The 22030-nt window shown below is 43.9% G+C and overlaps 2 protein-coding genes and 2 long non-coding RNA genes across 6 annotated transcripts in view; 2 read left to right on the top strand and 2 right to left on the bottom strand.

The window, feature by feature from the left end:
• Window positions 1-4934: 4934 nt before the first annotated feature.
• The window catches only part of pld1b (phospholipase D1b), a 45969-nt gene continuing 28873 nt past the window's right edge, over window positions 4935-22030 (top strand). Inside the window, exon 1 of the mRNA XM_062479151.1 lies at window positions 4935-4938. The gene's annotated coding sequence lies outside the window, so the exon portion shown is untranslated. The remainder of the gene's footprint in view (window positions 4939-22030) is intronic.
• Window positions 7600-9071, bottom strand: LOC134035127 (uncharacterized). The gene is made up of 3 exons (XR_009932316.1): window positions 8774-9071; window positions 8067-8369; window positions 7600-7923 (listed from the first exon to the last, which is right to left on the bottom strand). It is a non-coding gene; the product is annotated as an uncharacterized LOC134035127 (long non-coding RNA).
• LOC134034712 (uncharacterized) lies at window positions 12419-13171 on the bottom strand. The gene is made up of 2 exons (XR_009932262.1): window positions 13111-13171; window positions 12419-12759 (listed from the first exon to the last, which is right to left on the bottom strand). It is a non-coding gene; the product is annotated as an uncharacterized LOC134034712 (long non-coding RNA).
• msl2b (MSL complex subunit 2b) lies at window positions 16758-22015 on the top strand. Of its 3 annotated transcripts, XM_062479211.1 has the most exons (5): window positions 16758-17331; window positions 17896-17992; window positions 18101-18251; window positions 19282-20600; window positions 20895-22015. In XM_062479211.1, the coding sequence occupies exons 3-5, from the start codon at window positions 18110-18112 to the stop codon at window positions 21192-21194; spliced, it is 1761 nt and encodes a 586-aa protein (XP_062335195.1). In that variant the 5' UTR covers window positions 16758-17331; window positions 17896-17992; window positions 18101-18109; the 3' UTR covers window positions 21195-22015. The 3 variants fall into 3 exon arrangements, with proteins under 3 accessions (XP_062335195.1, XP_062335192.1, XP_062335194.1); XM_062479208.1 differs by having other exon boundaries at window positions 16758-17433; window positions 17896-18251; XM_062479210.1 differs by having other exon boundaries at window positions 16758-17992.

The following is a 22030-nucleotide window of genomic DNA, read 5'->3' as shown; positions in this document are numbered from 1 at the left end:
ACACGTATGCAGGTTATGTCTGTCAGCTCCATCAGAATGGAATCTGATGGAGCTGGAAGTTTTTCTTAATTGCAGACACACTATTTTTTAGTGTAAGCCATCCTCCCAAAAACATTTAGCCACTTTGCAGTAGACAGACCATGTACCCCAGTCTATAAACACTATATACCCTTTTGACACATTTCTCCGGTCCCTTCACACTTCTTTGCAAAAGTCTAAGCACACCTCTCGTTTTGAGATTCAATTGTCACCGGGTCATTTAGAAAACACTGCCTTTCAATCAGTAAACTCAAATCAGCGCAATACAAACACCCTTAACAACCAATTGTCAATACTAAAGTTAGTACTACTTACAATGTGTAAGTACTAACAACCAAAAATACCAAATAACTCATTGTGGACTTCAGGAGAACCAAAGGTGGCACCCCCCCCCCCCCCCCCCCCCCATCCGTATCAACGGGACGGAGGGTGAGCGTGTCGCCAGCCTTAAGTTCCTGGGTGTCCACATCTCTGAGGACCTCTCTTAGGGTTAGGGACCCTCAACACCTCAACACTGGTCAAGAAGGCTCACCAGCGCCTCTTCTTCCTGAGGAGACTGAAGAAGACTCATCTGTCCCCTCAGACCCTGGCGAACTTCGACCGCTGCACCATCGAGAGCATCCTCACCAACTGCATCTCGGTGTGGCATGGCAGTTTCTCTTTTGCGGACCGGAAGTCTCTTCAGAGGGTGGTGAAAACTGCCCAGCGCATCACTGCCTCCTCACTCCCCACCATTGAGGCTGCCCAGCACAAAAGATGTCTGCGGAGGGCACGCAGCATCGTGAAGGACAACTCTCACCCCAGCCACAGACTGTTTGCCCTCCTCCCCTCTGGGAGGCACTACAGGGCCCTCCGTTCCCAGACCAGCAGGTTCAGGAACAGCTTCTTCCCATGCGGCTGTCACCCTGCTGAACTCTGCACCACGGTGATGGTCCCCCTGGTTACCCCCTCACACACCCTCCTCCAGTGACTGCACTTACCCCCTACACCCCGGCCTGGACGGCCATGCACCTTTTCCCAGCCACTGAACATCTGCACTACATATTTTATTACTGTACATACATATTTTATTTCTGTACATATCCTTTTATTTATATATCACTTCCTTTTATATGTACTTTTACTGCTTTCTTAGCACTTCTGGTTGATGCTAAACTGCTTTTCGTTGTCTTAGTACTTGTACTCTGTGCAATGACAATAAAGTTGAATCTCATCTCATCTCAAATACTAGCAATCAGGAGATTGGAATGAATAAAAAGGGCAACAGGTAAGCTCACCTGTGCTTCAGGACCATGGAGTCAAACATCAGAGGACGAGGCAGAGGAATGGTGAGAATGAGAGGGGGCGGACAAGCACAGCCTGTGATGTTGATGAAAATCTCTGGTCTGACCCTGGCAAGTGAAAGGATGCTGACCCAGAATGAGCTGTTACTCTATTGCAATTCAAATGTGTGTCAGCAATCGAGAAAAACTGTAATGTTGTATTCATAAACTGTGCAAACATAGGTTCAAACCAGGGGTGTCGTTAGATCCTTTTTACTGGGGCATGTGCCCCAGTATAACTCTGCTGTGCCCCAGTGAAATCTAAAGTTTGAATTTTAACAATTGACTTTATTAGTCAATGCATAAATTTAGATTGATAATCACGGCAAAAATAAACGCACTATCCCAATCAGCCCTTGTAAAATCAAATCAGTTTAAGAAAACACAAACCGATGCATGTAGAATTCAATGTCAGCGCGCTCTTCTGAGCTCGCCAAATAGCCACTGCAGCACGCACACAGAAGTCCAGGTGTCGGACTCGGCACACAAGTCAGAATTGATAGGCTAAGAAAACATTACAAAACGAAAGAAAGTTTCTAAATGATATGCCTATCGATCATCTTATTTTGAGTAAAACATAAAAAAAATATTACATGAAGCTCAAAAAAAAGGATTTGCGCTCAAATGAATGCAAAAAATGTTGACACGCTCGCATAAACTATTGATGTCCCTGCCAAAGCTGATATCAAACTTGCGTCCCTGAACTGTGTATAGTGGGTTAAGCAAGGGGAGTTTCTATAGCCTAGTAGTGCATTGTGCGCAGCAAGCTTGAAAGAATAAAAAAAAAAACATCACTTCCTGTGACAAGCCACACACAGTGAACAAGGAGTCAACAGTGAATAATCAGAATCATACCATGACACAATAATGAGTGCAAAGGCAAACACATAGCAAGCAAATGCTTCAAAGGAGAACCACATGTGAACACACACACGCACATACAGAGCCAGAGTTAAAACTGTGGTATTTACTGTCTGATGGCGACAGTCATAATGCAGTCACATTTGTCATCAGAAACATGACAAGCTATTAACGGATTAGCTTGATTTAGTTAGTTTAATTTTCACATTAAAATTGCTTTTGGTTGAGACCTCAAGACCTCAACTCCTGTGATTGTTGTTGATTACTACAGCATGTTCCTATGTGATATATTATATACATGTGCCATCTTTACAACATTTAAACAGAATTGCTTTAATCTCCACTCACACCACTCGCCTGACACTTCCTAAAACACATAGCTGAGACCGAACCAAAGAAGAACACTCGTGATAACGTGACATTTCTTTTGTTTGGTTTATTCCATTCTAATCAATTAACATGTATAAGTTATCAACATTGCAGACACACCATTTCACATTAATACATTATTAACCACATTAATACATTATTTCATGTTGAATATGTTTCTTAAATAACCATGTATTACTGTAAACAGACTCAATCAACTGTTGTCATTAAAGTCTGATTAGAAAATCATAAATACTTTTACATATGTAAGACATAGATCCAAAATGTATTAACAGCTCTTGTAAACTATGGTTAAATAAATAGTGTGTATTTTTTGTATCCGTTTCCATAAATAACTTTTAAGTTGTGACTATGATGATGGTAATCAACAAAGACACCCGCAGTTTAAAATAAAATAATTATCAGTATCAATATCAAAATCAATGCTGACATCCATAAAAATAAATTACATTATTGTTGCTCTTCTGAACCCCATTGGCTGGAGTCAAACAATGTGTGATCCTATTGTTTGTTACTGCGCTGAGGTTGAAGCTTTCATGGTGGAGTCTGTTGAGGATGAGGTAGAGAAGCTGGGAGAAGAAGTTCTAGAAGGGGTAGCAGAGGAAGGATAGAGAAGAGAGAGAAGAGAGGGAGAGGGGGAAGGAGGTGAGGGAGGAGGAGGAGAAGAGGTGCGAGAAGGAGATCTGGTACTCATGCGGGCCCTTCTGAAAAGAGAAGATAATTTTGCTGTCATTACCTCTCCCCAATTGTCTTCTCTGTGTGGTGTTCATGAGTGTGTTCGTGTGGCACAGACGAAGAATAAAGACTTACCTGAACTCTACGATCTTCCGGCGCACCTGTAGCGGGGTTTGCTCGTTTAAGATTAGCAATACTTAATTTATAATAAAGTATGTAGTTCTTGGGGGCACCACCTCTTATTGTTAAAGGGATAGAGGAAACCTTATTGAATAATATTTAAATAATAGCCTTCGTAATAATCAGTCTAATCTTGAGTCGTGAATTCTATGAAAGTAGAGCAGATCAGATAACGTGAGTGATACGCGAATATTATACACAATGATTTATTTAGGAGAATGTAATTATAATGAACAAATACCAGATAAGTTATGGGTTAGTCAGAGTAGTACAGTGGCTGGATGCAAATGAGGGCGAGCAACACAATGGCTGTGTAGAGCGCGTGTAAAGGGGGAAGGGAGAGAGAGAGAGAGGTAGAGAGGGACTTTGTGGGAACAATGGACGAGCAAGGGCAACTGATTTAGCAAGGGTTAAGCTAACTCATTTGTAAAATACAATCAAACATCAACAATTTAATCACAACATGCCAATATGTCACAGGTAAGAAATATTGCAAATCGTAGTTACTTTTGTCGGTTTGAAGAAAGGTAGAGTCAATGGTTTCGTTATCGTCCAACGAAAATAGAACAACGGAATCTTTGGCCAAAGTTCCGGGCGCTCAGTGAATTTGCAGGTTGAGAGGAATAGTTTAGAAATGTAGCTAGCACTTCAGTTTAATCCTACGAACAAGCGGGGGTGATTGTACGTTTGGGGGTTTTATACTCCAAAGGAAAAGGGGGGGGGTCCCCGTGAAGGTGACCTCTTTCATTGGTCAGTTTCCCCCCACCTGGGCGTCGTCCTGAGATCTGCCTAGGTGTGAAGTAGTTGTACCTTTTGAGTTCCGTTATTTCAACTGTCCATGGAATGCTCAAACTTCAGAATATAACAATACAACATTCGTAAATGGTTTTGTTAGTATGGTACATTCATTTTGATATCAGGATTGGCTGACTTAACTATACTTGAAGGGAAGTTATAATCAAACCTCAATTAAACAACGTTCTAAGTAAATGGGAAAAACACACATTATAACACATCAACTACTGTCATTGAAATAGTGTCCATGAGCCATGTAGTCCTTGAGAATATGTTTGTAAATCCTTTAAGAAAGTTATTCCTTGTAAATCCTTTGTTCTGATACTGTGGGCCGTGTGGCCTCTGTATCTGACCCCATGCTGGGTCAGAAGCTTTGAAGCTTCTCCTCTGGGAGAAGGACAAAGGGGGAAGACCCTTTCCTTGTCGGGGGTAGGAGAAGGTGTGATGGTACCGTGCTTTGTCTGTGGACTGTGCTACACACCCAAGGGGCTCTCAGGTCACTGCACATCTGCCCTTTCTCAGTCTGGAAGCTACATAAGAGGAGAAAGAAACATCTTAGAGATGAAGCTGACAGACTCCATGCTGGCATTCACCACCACTGTTACTGTATGTGATTGCTGCATGTTTCAAGTCTTTTTTGTTATTGTTGTATTTGTATTTGCTGTTGAGGAAACAAGTGAAAGAAAAGCTGTGGTTCTTACATGACTGCCTGAACGCAGGGAGCGTTCCATTCCTGGACCCAGTATCCTTTGATGGACTCCGGGAACTCTGTCCTGGACACTGTTTTACAGCAAGAGGAGGCCTTCTCATCTGGGGGGAGAGAAAGAGAAGGGAGGTGAGATGGAGCGCAAGAGAGAGGGAGAGGGAGTGAGTGAGTGAGAGGGGGAGAGGGGGAGATGTCGAGAGCGATAGGCGGAAAGAGAGTGAAGGGTCAGAGAATCAGTCTCACCTGCTTCTGTGCTGGGAAACGCAGCGAGGACCAGCACCGCCACCAAGCTCTTCAGCATGTTTCCCGAGGTAAGCATCTTCAGACGTGCAGATTCCGATTTTCACGCAGACCAAAACGTATTCAAACAAAGGTTCCTGTAAATAAAGGTTCCGACAAAGGTTCCTTTGAAAGGTTCAAATCAATAAAGGAGCAGGATGGACAGGATCTTGGTCTTCTCTCCTCGTCAGTGCAGTGGTCTACCAGGACGACACTGGACGTTTATAAGAGGGCCGAAAGCAGAAGTGGTGCCTCCGGTGTCGTCATCCCTCCTTTTCTTCATCTCCTCCGTTTTGATTGAAGGGTTTTCTTCTGAGTCATCCACTCTCCTTCACCAAAAGGAAATAGTTTCATCAGCTTCCCGGACCTCGATGTTTCCATTCCGGCTCATTAGACTGGAAGAAAATCAATACTTTACAGTAACGTTTACAGCAACTTTTGGAGGAACTGTATGCGAGTACAGCTTTGACGTCAGACTACATTGTACTGTGTCAATGACAGGCTGTATTCAGAACGTTCGATGAGATCGGTTTAGCGGAAATTAAACCCCGCAAGCAAAGCTTCATGGACCAATAGGTTAGGACATCATAGAAACCCCTGCACGGTCACAGCAGCTTCACAATCTTAACCTTTGACCACACTCCGCCTCAATGACATCAGCAGATTTCTGCCACTAGCATCAGTGACCACACTGACCAGTTTAATTTAACAGGCTAATAAACAAATGATAATTATGATTTGTGTTGCGTTAAACATGTTTGCTACTACCATACCAAATGTGCAACCCTTCAAGTAACTTGGGTAAAGCAGAACGATACTTGTCCTATACAGCCTACTACAAGTAATGTACTATGAATCAATTAATCAGATTATTCACAATTAGTTTGCAACATGGTTGTTCAGGTAGGCGAAGCGTTCAGTTTGATAACTAGTCCTCAGTCTTCAGTCACATTGTGAGTTCCGTTAGTTTGGTGGAGAGATAAAGATATAGTGGAGGGTGGAGAGTCATCCTTGTGTCAGATGTCAAAGGAGAGATAGGTGACAGACAGAGAGCTGATGATTGAGGTGGTTGGCAGGTGTGACGAGGTCTGTGGGTCAAACGAGCGCGAGGTGAAGGGGAGAGAGACGTGAAGGTGTGGCGGAGAGGCCGTCTGAGAGCGGAAACGGTCCGAATGAGAATGAGAGTATGTCTGGTTCCTGTCTCGGGTGGTGGTGATTCTGTGGTGGAGGTTTGAAGATCAGAATAGCTCTGTGGCGGTGTCCTAACTTTCGTTCTGCTGGTGTCTTTCAGCGGTTGCCTCATTTGGGCACATCCAGAATCCCAGCTAATTTGAGCTCGGCGGATACCGGGTTGTTGCGAATGGAAAATAAATGCCCCCCCCCAATTCAGTTATTCAACTGCCATTCAGTCATTTTTTCCACTCAAGACGTTTTGCAACACTGCACATTCGAAACTCTTTGGTTCTTCAGCGAAAAAGGGAAGTAATCGTGTGCTTGACTTTCAGTATCCTCTCATCGCCATTCTCAGAACGACAGGTCCTGATATGGTCTTCACATGTACAAGCAGGAAAACAGAGGTCAAAGGAAGCATACAGTGAGCCACATGGTATGCAGAATTGACTACAGTCAATGGTTTGGTTTAAACATTGATCGGGTCAAAGGTTTTTATCACCTCATATCCTGCCACCACCCCTGCTCTGCTGCTACTTGTTGGTGGGGATGTTTCAACGGTCTCTTGACATGTCTGGACATGTCCCTCTAGGTCAGCCCCTGAACCCACACCAGGTCCTCCAGGCTGCCAAGCTGGGTTCCTGCTCTCCTCTGAAGACCTGCTGTCCTCTGTTTCTCAGCCAGTGTGTGTGTTTGTGTGTGTGTGTGTGGGGGGGGGGGGTGTGGGGGAGGGGTGGGGGTGGGGGGGGGGGTGGGGGGGGGGGGGGTGTGGAGGCCTCTGTCTCAGACAGAGGCCTCCACACCCACACATCCTGATCCTCCTTCGTGTTTTCAGTACAAGTCACCATGAGGAAGGGGAAAACCAGACCGCTCGAAATAAGCCTGAGCAGTGACATCAGAGTCACGACGCCCTGCGGAGGGGAGGAGCCAGAGAGCCTCTGTGGCACAGTCCATCAGTGGACCAGGCATGCACACACAGAGCCTCTGTGGCACAGTCCACACACATGCGCGCACACACACACACTTTCTTTTGACAGATAGATATTTTGGTTTCCAGTGGGGATCTTTTTATATCTCGGTTGTCACTAACAGAGAAGTTGGAGTCACTCGGTAGATGAAATATGTTTAAATCGGTGGTACAAATAAATGTTTGTACTAAATACATTTTTCGCCACCAAAATGTATCTTAACAAATATTTAATTTATTACAGTAATACAACAAACATAGCACAATAAATAATAATATTAAAGAATAATGACAATGACAGGCAGTCCTTTAAATATGTCAATAAATTAAGATAATAAATTAAATTACATTATTTTAGTTTGCATGATCACCAGCTTAATACTGCTTAAACAATTGGTATAACAATGAACATAATGCCCAACTTAAAGATAAACAGATAAATAAAAGTGTTCTGTGCAGGTCGCTTGTCCTTTCCTTTGTAAAGACTAGAAGAGATTCCTTTAACGAGCACGCAGTAGTGGAACACACTTTATATTGTCCTGTAAGGGGAGTGTGAAAAAGGTTAGGAAGCGTTTAAAAAATAAAGGACAATATTCTTTTATTTGTTCTTATGTGTGCATGAGGGCGCGAGGGTTGTGAATCAGATAGACAGAGTTTTAATAAGAAGGTATTTAAGACTTACTTTCTCCAGCTTCTTTTGGAGCCAGTGTGCTCTGGGACGGATGCATTTAGTAATGCCTTCTTCTAACTCCAGTCTGAAAAGTCAGAGATAGAGAGAGAGAGCAAGATAAATGTTTTGTGTGTTTGTGTGTGAGCGTGTATGATCGTGTGTGTGCATGTGTGTTTGTGTGTTCTTACTGAATTGCACGAATCCTGCATCTCCTTCCCTTCGTTTGTTCATAGCAGGCAATGACCTGTCCAGTTACTTTTTCATTGTCATACTTTTCGCAACAGCTAACATCAAACCCATAACAGTGACCTTGGTCTGAAACACAAAACAACAGAACACACATTATAAACATGCACCATAGTACATACATATATACATACCATGAAGATCCAGTTGCATAAAATAAAACCAGTTCTTACAAAAAAGAAACAATTAACTTAAATTAATTGTATTAATCCTAAAGGAAATTCAAGTGTTCAGGTAACTCAGTGCACAATTACAAAATAATAATAATAATTAAAAAAAGAAAAACTGAGGTAAACACCTTTAAATAAAACAACAGCAGCAATGAACATCAAACATGAATGAAGCAGCTGACTGCTTTGGAATGCAACCATAGTATTGTTACATATTTTGTCAATGCACAGAATACAGGCCCATTGGCAGCTTATATCTGTGAACTGACAAATAGACAGCCCACACCACACATACACACTCACCTGTGAAAGACAGGATCACCATGGACAAAGTAAAAAAACTAAGCGTGTGGCGCACAAAGATAGACACATGCATCTTCACCGTTTGATCTACTACTCTGAGTCCGAAACAGACTTCCTCTTTCCAAAGATTTGCTGGACGCTCTTAACTAGACCGACACTTAAAGGTGGTGATGCTCGGTGTTGACTGTTGCAGTCGCTTTAGGTTTTCTGATGTATTGAGGGATGAGGGGCGGTCTCTTATAGGGCCTCAGGGAGAGGAAGTCACTTCACACTTGGTCACCAAAACGCCAGTTCACAGCAGTGGAAACATTGTTAATCATCCTGCATCAGAAGAAGAACGAAGCATACTTTGTTAGTCATGCGAGATGGACACATACACACATATGCTCGTTGGGGATCTTTTGCAGGGAGTGGTGACGCCAGCGCTCACACACACGCACACTGGAGTGTCCACTACAGGAACCCCTCCCTATGTCTTATTCCATCCTGTTGTTCTTCTTCCGAGGGCATCCAGGAGCAGGGATCAGCCAATTTCGACCGGGCGCCAAGGCAACGGGAGCCAGGCCCAAGCGCTCACCTCGTGTCCTGGCCAGGAACATGGGCAGGAGAGCGATCCGTTCTGTTTTTATCGGGGTTCTTCGTGGAGGGAAACCTAGTGAGCACAAGGAGAACACGCAAACTCCGTGCAGAAAGGTTCTAGAGGTAGCCCACCTGAGCAACGACAAGCCCCAAACAGGAATCGAACCAACGACATCCTTGTTGTGAGGCAGCAGTGACAATGACCCTTACGTGTCTAATCTTCTGATGCATCAGGTGTATCTAGTGAAGACTTACGGGATCCTCTCTATGTGCGGTAAGTTTAGGGAAGTTGTGACATTGAGCCATTTTCTAGTAATCAGGATAAGGGCGTAGATATATTGTTCCATCACTAAGCATTACGTGGCCCAAAAACAACTTCAACAGACCAAATATGTCATGTCACTCAACGTAACACTGTACTGATGAATCTCAATATCTGCATTCATCTCCATCCAATCACGTTTACATAGTATTCATTTAGTGTGTGGGTTCTAGTTCTGGTTTTTCACTGTCTGGTATTTCGTTTCTATGTCCCGTGTTGTTCTGGCTGTCATTTGGTTGTATTGATTTCACCTGTTAATTGTTAGCGTGCCTATTCAAGTCAGGCCCTTTGTTTATTTCATTGTGGGGTATTGTTTGTGTTAGTGACGTCCTGAGCTTACATATATTTGGATTGATTTAGATTGTGTTCTAGACCTTTGCCCTGTATCTTTGAAATTGAATATTGCCTAGCCCGTTGGATTATTTTGGCCTTGTGGATTACCAACCTGTTTCTGTTTGATTACGATTTTTGCCTTGTCCTTTTGTGGAAATAAAACCCATCATTGTGTACTCTGCGTATGGGTCCTCTTCCCTTTCTGGGATTTACCTGGGATTGTGACATTTACAGTTGTAGACGCTTTAATCAAAGCAACGTACAAACAGTAGACATATAGGGGCCAGTTGATCAAGGATTATTAGTGGGGTATTATTTGGGGGATATGTTTAGCTCAGTGGTTAGAATGTTTCACTGCAGATTAAGAGGTGCCATTCTGTATGTCAATTTGTAAGTAAATACATTATTATGAGGGAGGGTAGAGCTCAGGGGTTAGAGCAAATACTTGTTTTGACACACTGTTGTAACACTGTTGGGACTCAGGTGGCTGAGCGGTTAGGGAATCCTGCTAGTAATCTGAAGGTTGCCAGTTTGATTCCCGGCCGTGCCAAATGACATTGTGTCCTTGGGCAAGGCACTTCACCCTACTTGCCTCGGGGGGAATGTCCCTGTACTTACTGTAAGTCGCTCTGGATAAGAGCGTCTGCTAAATGACTAAATGTAAATGTAACACAGCAATGTTGTCTTGGGATGAATAAAGGACTTATCTACTAGCTGTCCTTCCACCCATCATTCCATCTATCTATGTTTGTGAAGGGGGTCCTGAACTATGCTTGTTGGGGATCTTTTGGGAACCCTCTGTTGAGAGTATATTCCAGAAGGAAAAGGAACAATGACATACCTGAATAAAAACATGAGCTGGACTATCACATTTTGATACTCGCCTTATGGAAATACAGATGTTGACATTCAAAAATACGCAATTAGGATGTCCTGTTAGGTTACAATCCATGAGAAATCAGCAGTTTGATCCAATTTGATGCACATGGTCAGTCATGAATGACCCTGTTTGTGTGGATTGTTTTACTGGGTTGCTAGGCAGGGTGGAGGGATCTGATGTGAGAATGAATAACAGTCTCAACTGACTGACTGATTATTTCTGGCTGACCACAAAGATATGTATAGGAGATGGAATTACAATAATAGCTACAACTGGACACTCCTCTACACCCACCTAAAACACTAAGCAGGAATGGAACTAGGCATGCACACACAGAGCCTCTGTGGCACAGTCCATCAGTGGACCAGGCATGCACACACAGACATTCACGCACATACAAACATGCTCGCACACACATACATACATGTGCGCACACACACATTTTCTTTTGATAGACAGATATTTTTGTTTTCCAGTGGGGATCTTTTTACATCTCTATTGTCACTCACAAAGAAGTTGGAGTCACTCGGTAGAAGAAATATGTTTTCATTGGTGGTGAAGAGGTCTGTCCTTAAACCACTGATCAGTTAACAATAATTAAATAATTATTACTTTATTACTTTTATATTGTTTGAAAATGCTCTGAATATAATAAACAATATTGGATAATTGGGTATAGACCCTGCTATATTACGTAAGCTCATGAGCACATAACCCTTGGTCATGTCCAGGAGAGAAATATGCCTATCTATTAATTATGTTTCTTGCATCATTGATAAACTGTCATTATGCAATTTTGTTATGCCTGCATAGCCATAAGTTAGTTCTTTGTAAGGTGCGACTAGGAAATGCCTGTGACACTAGTTTAGGTCAGAGGTCACAATATTACCAAAGTGTATAATGCTATGCAACTTTGAATGAGGAAAATAGAAGGAATGTCAAGGACATTTCTAGGAGCCTTATCTAAAGACCTAAACAAAAGCTGTCTAGCATGCAGTGTCCTTTTCTGTGCTTGCGAAGGCTATGCTAATCGTCTCGTATCCTCCCATTTTGTGATACTATTTACGTAACTCCCTTGATTTCCTGTATTCATGGTCCAGTCTTCTGAGATGCTCAACTTGAGTGTATCAGACACCTGCACCTTATAGATCTATAATGAATACGTTGATTTTGTCTTGAACTTGTACTTAGCCCTGTAAAATGTGGTTTAAAATTACAAAATCACTTTTAGCTCTCCAAAAAACACATTTGCAAATATTTCTTTTTTTGAAAGACCACATTTACATAGCCAATGGGTCCTATTGTCTTGCATTGGATAAATGTGGTCTTTCAAAAAAAATAGATTATCAATTAGAGAGCTAAAAGTGACGTTGTAATTTTACAACCAGGGGTCTTACAGGGTTAGCTGTTCACTTCATTGACTTCATACTTTCTCAGCAATTGAGCACAATCTAATACGTCTTCTGTGGTACAAATTCATTTTTGTACAAAAAAATGTTGCTCACTGATTTACAAAACGCCACCAAAATGTATCTTAACAAATATTTCATTTATTACAGTAATACAACAAACATAAACCAATAAATAATAAATAATAGTATGTAATAAAAATGACAATGACAGGCAGTCCTTAAAATATGTCAATAAATTAATATTATAAATTAAATTAAATTATTTTTGTTTGCAGCTGTTTTGTTTGATCACCAGCTTAATACTGCTTAAACAATTGGTATAACAATGAACATAATGCCCAACTTAAAGATAAACAGATAAATAAAAGTGTTCTGTGCAGGTCGCTTGTCCTTTCCTTTGTAAAGACTAGAAGAGATTCCTGTAACGAGCACGCAGTAGTGGAACACACTTTATATTGTCCTGTAAGGGGAGCCAGAGACGAGCAGGGAGAGAGAGAGAGAGAGAGAGAGAGAGAGAGAGAGAGAGAGAGAGAGAGAGAGAGAGAGAGAGAGAGAGAGAGAGAGAGAGAGAGAGAGAGAGAGAGAGAGAGAGAGAGAGACAGAGACAGAGACAGAGACAGAGACAGAGACAGAGACAGAGACAGAGACAGAGACAGAGAATACAAGAGAGTGTGAAAGGTTAGGAAGCGTTTAAAAAATAAGGGACAATATTCTTTTATTTGTTCTTATGTGTGCATGAGGGCGCGGGGGTTGTGAATCATATAGGCAGAGTTAGGTTTTGAGTATTTTAAAGAAGGTATTTAAGACTTACTTTCTCCAGCTTCTTTTGGAGCCAGTGTGCTCTGGGACGGATGCATTTAGTAATGCCTTCTTCTAACTCCAGTCTGAAAAGTCAGAGATAGAGAGAGAGAGCAAGATAAATGTTTTGTGTGTTTGTGTGTGAGCGTGTATGATCGTGTGTGTGCATGTGTGTTTGTGTGTTCTTACCGAATTGCATCAATCCTGCCTGTCCTTCCCATCTTTTGTTCATAGCAGGCAATGACCTTTCCGGTTACTTCTCCCTTGTGATACCCTTGGCAATAGCTAACATCAAACCCATAACAGTGACCTTGGTCTGAAACACAAAACAACAGAATACACATTATAAACATGCACCATAGTACATACATATATACATACCATACATAGTAAGGAAGATCTAGTTGTAAATATATATTCTTTTTTTAATTAATTAAAAAAAAAAGTTTTTATTAATTTAAAAAAAAAATCAATTAACTTAAATTAATTGTATTAATCCTAAAGGAAATTCAGGTGTTAGGTGTTAGTGTCAGGTAACTCAGAGCACAATTACAGAATAATAATCATTTAATAATCATTTAAAAGAAAGAAAAACTGAGGTAAACACCTTTAAATAGAACAACAGCAGCAATGAACATCAAACATGAATGAAGCAGCTGACTGCTTTGGAATGCAACCATAGTATTGTTACATATTTTTTCAATGCACACTCAATACACAGAATACAAGCCCATTGACAGCTTATATATGTGAACTGACAAATAGACAGTCCACACACACTCACCTGTGAAAGACAGGATCACCATGGACAGAGTAAAAAAACTAAGCATGTGGCGCACAAAGATAGACACATGCATCTTCACCGTTTGATCTACTACTCTGAGTCCGAAACAGACTTCCTCTTTCCAAAGATTTGCTGGACGCTCTTAACTAGACCGACACTTAAAGGTGGTGATGCTCGGTGTTGACTGTTGCAGTCGCTTTAGGTTTTCTGATGTATTGAGGGATGAGGGGCGGTCTCTTATAGGGCCTCAGGGAGAGGAAGTCACTTCACACTTGGTCACCAAAACGCCAGTTCACAGCAGTGGAAACATTGTTAATCATCCTGCATCAGAAGAAGAACGAAGCATACTTTGTTAGTCATGCGAGATGGACACATACACACATATGCTCGTTGGGGATCTTTTGGGAACCCTCTGTTGAGAGTATATTCCAGAAGGAAAAGGAACGATGACATACCTGAATAAAAACATTGGTAGTCACATGGTAGTCATGAATGACTTGTGAATGAACTGTGTGTATTATTATATTGGGTTGCTAGGCATGGTGGAGGGATCTGATGTGAGAATTGATAACAGTCTCAACTAACTGACTGGCTGACCACAAAGATATTTATAGGAGATGGAATTACAAAAATATCTACAACCGGACACTCCTCTACACCCACCTAAAAACACTAAGCAGGAATGAGTCAGACACGGACATACAAAAAGAGACGGCAGTCTTCATGAGTCCTACAACACATGGGTGTCACACACACACTGTCAGCATTACTGAGCTATTTTCGACCATTAATGGAAAGATTTTAATGTATATTTCTAGACTTATCCACTCATACACTAGCCTCCACTTGAGTAACAATAACTCAGCAGACACTGATATCTTATGTAAAGTAACGTACGGCACTAGGGGTATTTGAACCTGCAATCAACTTCAAATCAAATTTGTACAGCCTGTTTTACAAGCGATGTCACAGAGGGCTTCACATATGTCCATAGAACTGCCCCTCAACCAACCTAAACCCTCAAGGAAGACAAGGAAAACTCAGTAAAACTCATTGAGAGAAAATGTAAGAAACCTTGGGAGGAAGAATTCGGTGAGGGATCCCCTCCTCTGAAGACAGTTGGTGACGGAGAGGTGCAGGTCATAGGCTCTACCACTGACTAAAAACCTCACTATTCAGCCACAGGAAATGTGTTGTAGTTACATTATATTCTTAATGTGGTAATTGCACTTGTTTTATTGTACAATAAAACATTTTACAAACAAGACTGTAAATTGTTGTTAACCTTGCTCTATTTTACAGTGTGAATTCTTGTTTATTCTGATGTGCTTTCAGCTGTTAGTGGCATATGACAAAAAATGTATTTGAACAATTTCTCTCTCTCTCTCTCTCTCACACACACACACACACACACACACACACACACACACACACACACACACACACACACACACACACACACACACACAAAAACAAGTTTGATAATGTTGATAATGACATTTGATGGGAACTCAAATAAACTCCCTTTATTCCTTCTTGACTTATTGATTACTTGTTCACCTAATCATAATAATACTAGTATGAAAGGTCAAAATACATGGTCTAGTATTTTCATAACACATTCTTTTATTATAACATTTTACTTATAAGTTATAGGGGTCAGGTAACTAACTTCATATAAGATAAGATAATCCTTTATTTGTCCCACAGTGGGGAAATTGCAGTTTGCAACAGCAGCAGGGTACAGAACAGCACTCAGAGTACAATTAAATATAGAAAATACAAAATATAAAATATACGAGATACAAGACACAGGGAGTCATATAAAATATGAAGATATGGATCTAAGGGTATAAAATTGTAAAATAATATGATAATATATAAAGTAAGTGAGAGTTAAATGTGAGTTAAGTGTGGTGGCTTCCGTTATGAATAAGTAATGAGTGACATACAGCCAAGTTATTGCACGTAGGAAAAAATATTGCACGTAATATTATTGCACGTAATATATAAATATTGCACATAGAAGTGGGTATGGACATGGTTCAGCAGCAGTGTCAGCAGTGATCGTTGAACAATCTGACGGCAGCAGGAAGGAAGGATCTGCGGAACCTCTCCTTCACACATCGAGGATGAATCAGCCTATCGCTGAAGCTGCTCTCCAGAGCGGACAGTGAGTCCTGCAGGGGGTGCGACTCGTGATCCAGCATGGATGTCAGTTTTGCCAGGACCCATCTGTCGCCCACCTCCTGCACTGAGTCCAGAGGACAGCCCAGGACTGAGCTGGACTTCTTGATGACCGTGTCCAGCTTCTTCCTTTCCTTCTCAGTGATGCTGCTGCTCCAGCAGACCACACCATACAGGATGGCTGATGCCACCACTGAATCATAGAAAGTCCTTAGGGGTGCCCCCTGCACTCCAAAGGACCTCAGTCTCCTCAGGAGGTAGAGCCTGCTCTGACCTTTCCTGTAAAGTGTCAGTGTGGTGAGTCCAGTTCAGTCTGTGGTTCAGGTGAACACCCAGGTACTTGTAGGACTCCACTCTCTCAATGTCCATTCCCTGGATGTTCACCGGTGGGGAGGCAGACCGGTGACCGGTGGTTTGGTCGACACCAGTCCACGAAGTCCTGCGTCAGTCTTCTGTACTCCGCGTCGGACTAACAGACTTTGATCAATAACGCAGGTAATATTACTGTCATTATAAAATCATAAATGGGTGAATCTTCCAAGTCCATATCTTCTAAAGTAGCATACTTCACATACATTTGGATTTAATGTTGTGAAACATTCCTCGATAGAGGAAAAAACGTGTAACCGAGGGAACCGTCCCTAGTTCTCGCGAGAGATTAATCATAGCGCCCCCTGGTGGTCTGACTGCGGAGAGGGAAAAGGGAGGGGATACCTCACAGCTAGCGATAGCAGGCTACACAAACAAGAAATATTTCAGTATAATTTCGATCATTCAGTGACGAACGGAATATTTTTTTATGGTGACAGAGGACTTTATTTTTCACTACGCAAAATGTTTTGCTATAAAAGAACCCAACTGAAGGACCTGTAAAAACGAGAGACTAGCTACTACCAAAAGGAGGAAAAGAGGCCTATTTGTGTTCCTGGTGTCTTGGTGCATCTCGCGCAGCCGGTGTAGCAAATATACTCCGCTGCTCTGAGGGGCTCTTATTTTACTACTCTGACTAACAGATTTGATTCTGTCTTTTGACTTTGTTCAACCGTTCATTGGCTTCACCAGGCGACCAGTTATCGCAACCCGAAGCTCTCGCACAATGGACTTAACTTGAAAAGCTTTTTGGAGCCAAATCGGCCTGTTTTGTTTTTTTTTTTCTCCAGCGGAGCCGCCATGAATCACTACGGACAATAACACAATTTGAGCGTGCTTATCTGTTCCAATGCCTACGTGCCCCGAATGCGTGGGGATTGAATAATGTGAGATGTAAGGCGGACAGATTTGAATCAGCTAAATATTTTATGGACATTTTAGTAAAGACATTAATACCAGTCTAAACAAACAAGCATTAACGAAGCCAGTTTCAATGTAAGTAGCTAGCTACGATCTAGCATAGGTAATTAGAAAGCTAGTGTTGGTAGCTAGCTCGGCGGCTGAGGAAAGAGCGCCACCAATGTATTGTTGAATCATAACTCCACGCCAAGACTGGCAGGTGTGATTTACATGGGAAATAAGTAACTTGACTTTTGGAAATGTAATTCTATAAATTCTTTATTTTTCCCTATTCTAATGCACTTAAGTAGATTGACAGTTTTTGTTGTCATGCCATGATGCTAATTTGGGCCTACTTCGTTCCGTGGAAGAGGGGGAAACGCTGAAATGGATTGGTAATGAAGACCTTAGCTAGCTATACGTTTAATTATAATTACGCCGAACACAGACTTAATGCTTGTGCATAGCATGTGCGGTTTGTAGCTGGCTAGCTACTAAGCAAGTGGTAAAAAGTTTGATCCCATATCATATATATTATTACACAATCTGGATCCACAGAAGCCAGCAACCATCCTTTGAGTCGTACATCCATGGTCCCTGCAAGGCAGGAACGCTCTCCCCTTCCCTGGACAATACTACGGACACTACGGGAGTAGTAAGAACCTTTATTAAACGACGACTTTGAAATACAGTCGTCCGTAGAACCGGGTTGTGCTTGTCTCGATTTTCATTTTTATCTCCCGGATTGGACGACTGGCGCGAGGCTGCTGAGATGAACCCGGTGAATGCGACCTCTCTCTACGTGTCCGCGTGTCGTTCGGTGCTGCAGTGCGACCCTCGCGACCCCCGGGCCCTCGCGGAGCTCTACAAGCTGCTCCCGTTCTTTCGCCAGTCTCTTTCCTGCCTCGTGTGTGGTGAGTAATTACGGATCCAGGTGGCTTGTGGATGTGTAGGCATCTGCCAGCTCTCAATGTCTAGCTGGCTGACATTAGCTAGCTTCAGCTGGTTTTACCATGACACACCCCCTTTTGAAGAAGAAATGTTATGTTAGCATTAGCACGCAACCTAATACATGTATAACGTTGCAAGCCTTTATTCTACACTCGAACAAATATATGAACATTGATTTGTTGTCGATGCTAGTGTGTGAAGAAGATATATGCTATTTATGGGTGATATCTATCATTCTCGTGTTTATTCTGAGATTTTTGTTACACTGGGATATTTGTCTCCACGTAGTGCAAATAGGAGTGTGCTGAGATATACAGTCTTTTAAATGCATCAGTTGGTGTGCTCGCCAAGGGTCCAGTCTGTTTTGGGAACATGAAAAGGTTTGCCTACACGTAAAGATAGCCCTCCTTTAGAAATTATTCACGAGCATGAAAGGGATTGCGTTAGATATAGAATTTCTCGACTCCAGTCACGCAATATTTACTAAGGTGAATTCAGTTGCCTTCATTTTTTATATATATTTTTCGTACCAGAGAATGCAGTTAATTGACCGTGCTTTTATGTAACGGCCTTGAACGAGAATTGGTTTCTAGAGTCTGTGTTTTGAGTGTGTTTTACCCTGCATGACAATCATGCTATTTCTGTGGGTGTGTGTGAAGGGGAGGAGCTAGTGTCTAAGGCTTATTTGTTGTGGTTCATAATGGTCCTCCCCCCCACCTGCACTCTGCGCCTTCAGCTGCTGGCCCTGCCAACCGCCGTTGTCAAGGAATCCCATCAAAGCGCAGTTGTGATCCTGCCTGGCACGTTTTTGTTTTCTCTCACCGATATATTTAACGAACCAAAGGAATGCATGATGTGATGTAGATGGCATGGTTTAGTCAAGTTATTTTGTTGCATTGGTGTGCCCATTGTAAAAAAAAAAAAAAAAAAATCTTGTTTTAACATATAAATATTGATTAAACCAATTCATTATTTATCTGTGTGTCCCATCAGGTAATCTTCTGCAGGACCCCATAGCTCCCACCAACTCGACTTGTCAGCACTATGTTTGTCTGGGCTGTAAGGGCCGGAGGATGCTGCTTAAGCCCTCTTGTAGCTGGTGCAAGGACTACTCTTGCTTTGAGGAGAACAGACAGCTGTCCCTGCTGGTCCACTGCTACAAGAAGCTGTGTCTCTACATCGCCCAGTCTCCGCTCGCCTCACACATAGCCAGCGCGGCCAGCGATTCGCCCGACCTCCAGGCCATCCTCAACGAGGGCCTCTCATTGGTGGAGAACGAGCAGGAAGGGGAGGACACTTCGGATTCGGCAAATCAGTCGCCGGCACCTTCCACGTCCGACCTCCAGCGGGACGAAGCTCCTGCCGCCGAAAGGAGGCAGGAGGAGGGGGCCGTGAACGGTCTGCACGGCTGCAACGGCCTGGCCAGTTCGGACACGCTGTCATCCGTCACCATAGCGACGGGGGTAGGGGTTTTGAAGCATGAGGGTTTCGGGGAGGAGTTGCCGGTCTGCGTCGCCGGGGAGGCGGGGCTGTGCGACCTCAGCACATTTGGGGATGAGCTCAAACACGGAGGAGGGCCGCTGTTGTTGAGCGTGGAGGAGGTTCTAAGGACCCTGGAGCCTGACCCCGAGCCGTCCCCCCAGTCAGACTGCCCTCTGTCCAGGCCTCTGTCCGGCCTCAATGGGCCTTACTACCCCTCCATCCCCGAGGCCTCCCGCCTGACCTCCTCCCTCCCGTCGGAACCCAAGCCTCGCCTCCCCCCTCCTCACCCCCAGCCCTCCCCTGCCGTCCCCCGCCTCCCCCCTCGTTGCCACCGCAAGCGCTCCCGCTCCGAGAGTGACAGTGAGAAGGTCCTGCCCCTCCCCATCGCCAGCATCCTGCAAGGCCCTTCCCTGGGCGCCACCAACCCCCCACACCACCCCAACCCCCCCACCGCCAGCGCCGCCGCCAACAAACGAGAGCCCAAGCATCCCTCCGCCATCGCCCCCCCTCACCTGGCCCCTGTGCCCAACGGAGGGCCTCCAAAAGTAGGCAAGACTGTGCTGGTGCCCAGCAAAGGCCTGAAGAACCACGGAGGGCCCAAAAAGGCCTACACCAAGGCCAGGCAGGGGGCCCCCAAACCCCGTGCTCAACCCCGCGACCGCCTCCCCACACACCCCCACTCTCACCCCCACTCTCACCCCCCCAGCCCCTCCAAGCCCCTCTACAAGAAGCCTGTGGAGAAGAAAGGCTGCAAGTGTGGAAGGGCCACCCAGAACCCATCTGTGTTGACCTGCAGGGGGCAGCGTTGTCCCTGCTACTCCAACCGCAAGGTAAGAACCCCTCTGGCTGTGTCCTGGTCCTGAACCCCTAAACCCCCCTTCTACAAGCAACACTGCAACAAGCAACACCCCTGCAGGACATTAGCATTACTGCTACAAACTGTTCTGCTACAAGCTGTACTGCAACAGGACATTAGCCCAGTGTGGCTAATATCATGTTGCTTTATTGCTCGTAACAGTATTGCCAATGCCTCGTTGCTGTATTGCTGGTAGCATTATGGTTTGTAGCAGTATTGCTGAAGTCCTGTAGCGGTCCTCATCCTCTACTCATGTGACCCCCCCCAGGCGTGTCTGGACTGCATCTGCCGGGGCTGCCAGAACTCCTACATGGCCAACGGAGAGAAGAAGCTGGAGGCGTTCGCCGTGCCGGAGAAGGCCCTGGAGCAGACACGCCTCACGCTCGGCATCAACCTCACCAGCATCGCCGCCGCCGCCCTGCGGAACCCGGCGACCAGCTCCCCGGGCAACGCTCTCATCAACGTCACCACGGCAACCGGGGCCCCGGTTACGGCGGCCTTCCTGACGGGAGCGGGGCCCGACGACAGGGGCTTCGACGACTCGCTGGACATGAGATTTGACTGTTGAAGTCCCGACTGCTCGTTGTTGCACCATCCCCCCCCCCCCCCCCCCCCTCGGACAGTGACTAACCAATGGGGTGGTGCAGAGGGACCTGGAGGGGGGCGGAGCTAGAATAAGGCAGCTACAGCGAAGGGCGGGAAGGAGGGAGCGTTCGGATGAGATCCCCCTCGGACGAGAACCCCTCGATCGCCCTGAAACTGAAACATTCTTTCAGTCTTACGTACTGATGCAGTGTGGACAGGAGAGTGGGGGGAGAGGGAGGTCCTAACGTTACTGTATGTTCAGAGATTTCATTTCTGGGGCTTAGCAGGAGTTTTGTTTTCTACTATCAGTGATGTGTACTAGAGCATGATGATTTGCTGAGTCAGGGAGTCGACTGGGCCGTGTCTGTGCTCTCTGCTCCTTGGATGTGCAAGACGGAAGGTTTTGGGGGCAAAGCTTGTTGGGCAAGAATGGAGCCCGAGACCTCATTAGTGACTGGCTGTAATTTATGTTTTTTTTTTTTTTTTTTGTACACAGACTTACCAAAATTCCATTTAAGAGGACATTTTATGATATATTTTTTAAGTTACATTAACAAAATTTGCAGTATTTATTGGATGTCGCCTAACATAGGTAGCATTGGGTGTCAACGGATTGCCAGGATCCTGCCCACTCCAGCTCTTAGCCTATCAAGATCCAGTCTGGACGATTTCTGTCTAAATTATGTTGCTGTCCTGTTACTGCTAGTTTCTGCTGTCTCAAACTGTTTTTGTTTTCCCTCTGGGCATTTAAAAAACCTGTAATATAACTGTAACATATTTCCACAAAAAAGAAAATCAAACCTATACTGTTGTTTTGTG

This window comes from Osmerus eperlanus, chromosome 15 (assembly GCF_963692335.1).
Source record: "Osmerus eperlanus chromosome 15, fOsmEpe2.1, whole genome shotgun sequence".
NCBI lineage: Eukaryota > Metazoa > Chordata > Actinopteri > Osmeriformes > Osmeridae > Osmerus > Osmerus eperlanus.
Note: the sequence above shows the minus strand (reverse complement) of the source record. Positions and strands in the feature narration are given on the sequence as shown.

Bases quoted from the DNA above. Each gene is read 5' to 3' on its own strand.
- msl2b (XM_062479211.1), top strand. From the start codon at position 18,110: ATGAACCCGGTGAATGCGACCTCTCTCTACGTGTCCGCGTGTCGTTCG. The intron at 18,252-19,281 runs GTGAGTAATTAC...GTGTCCCATCAG, and splicing joins TCTTTCCTGCCTCGTGTGTG to GTAATCTTCTGCAGGACCCC. The intron at 20,601-20,894 runs GTAAGAACCCCT...GACCCCCCCCAG, and splicing joins CCTGCTACTCCAACCGCAAG to GCGTGTCTGGACTGCATCTG.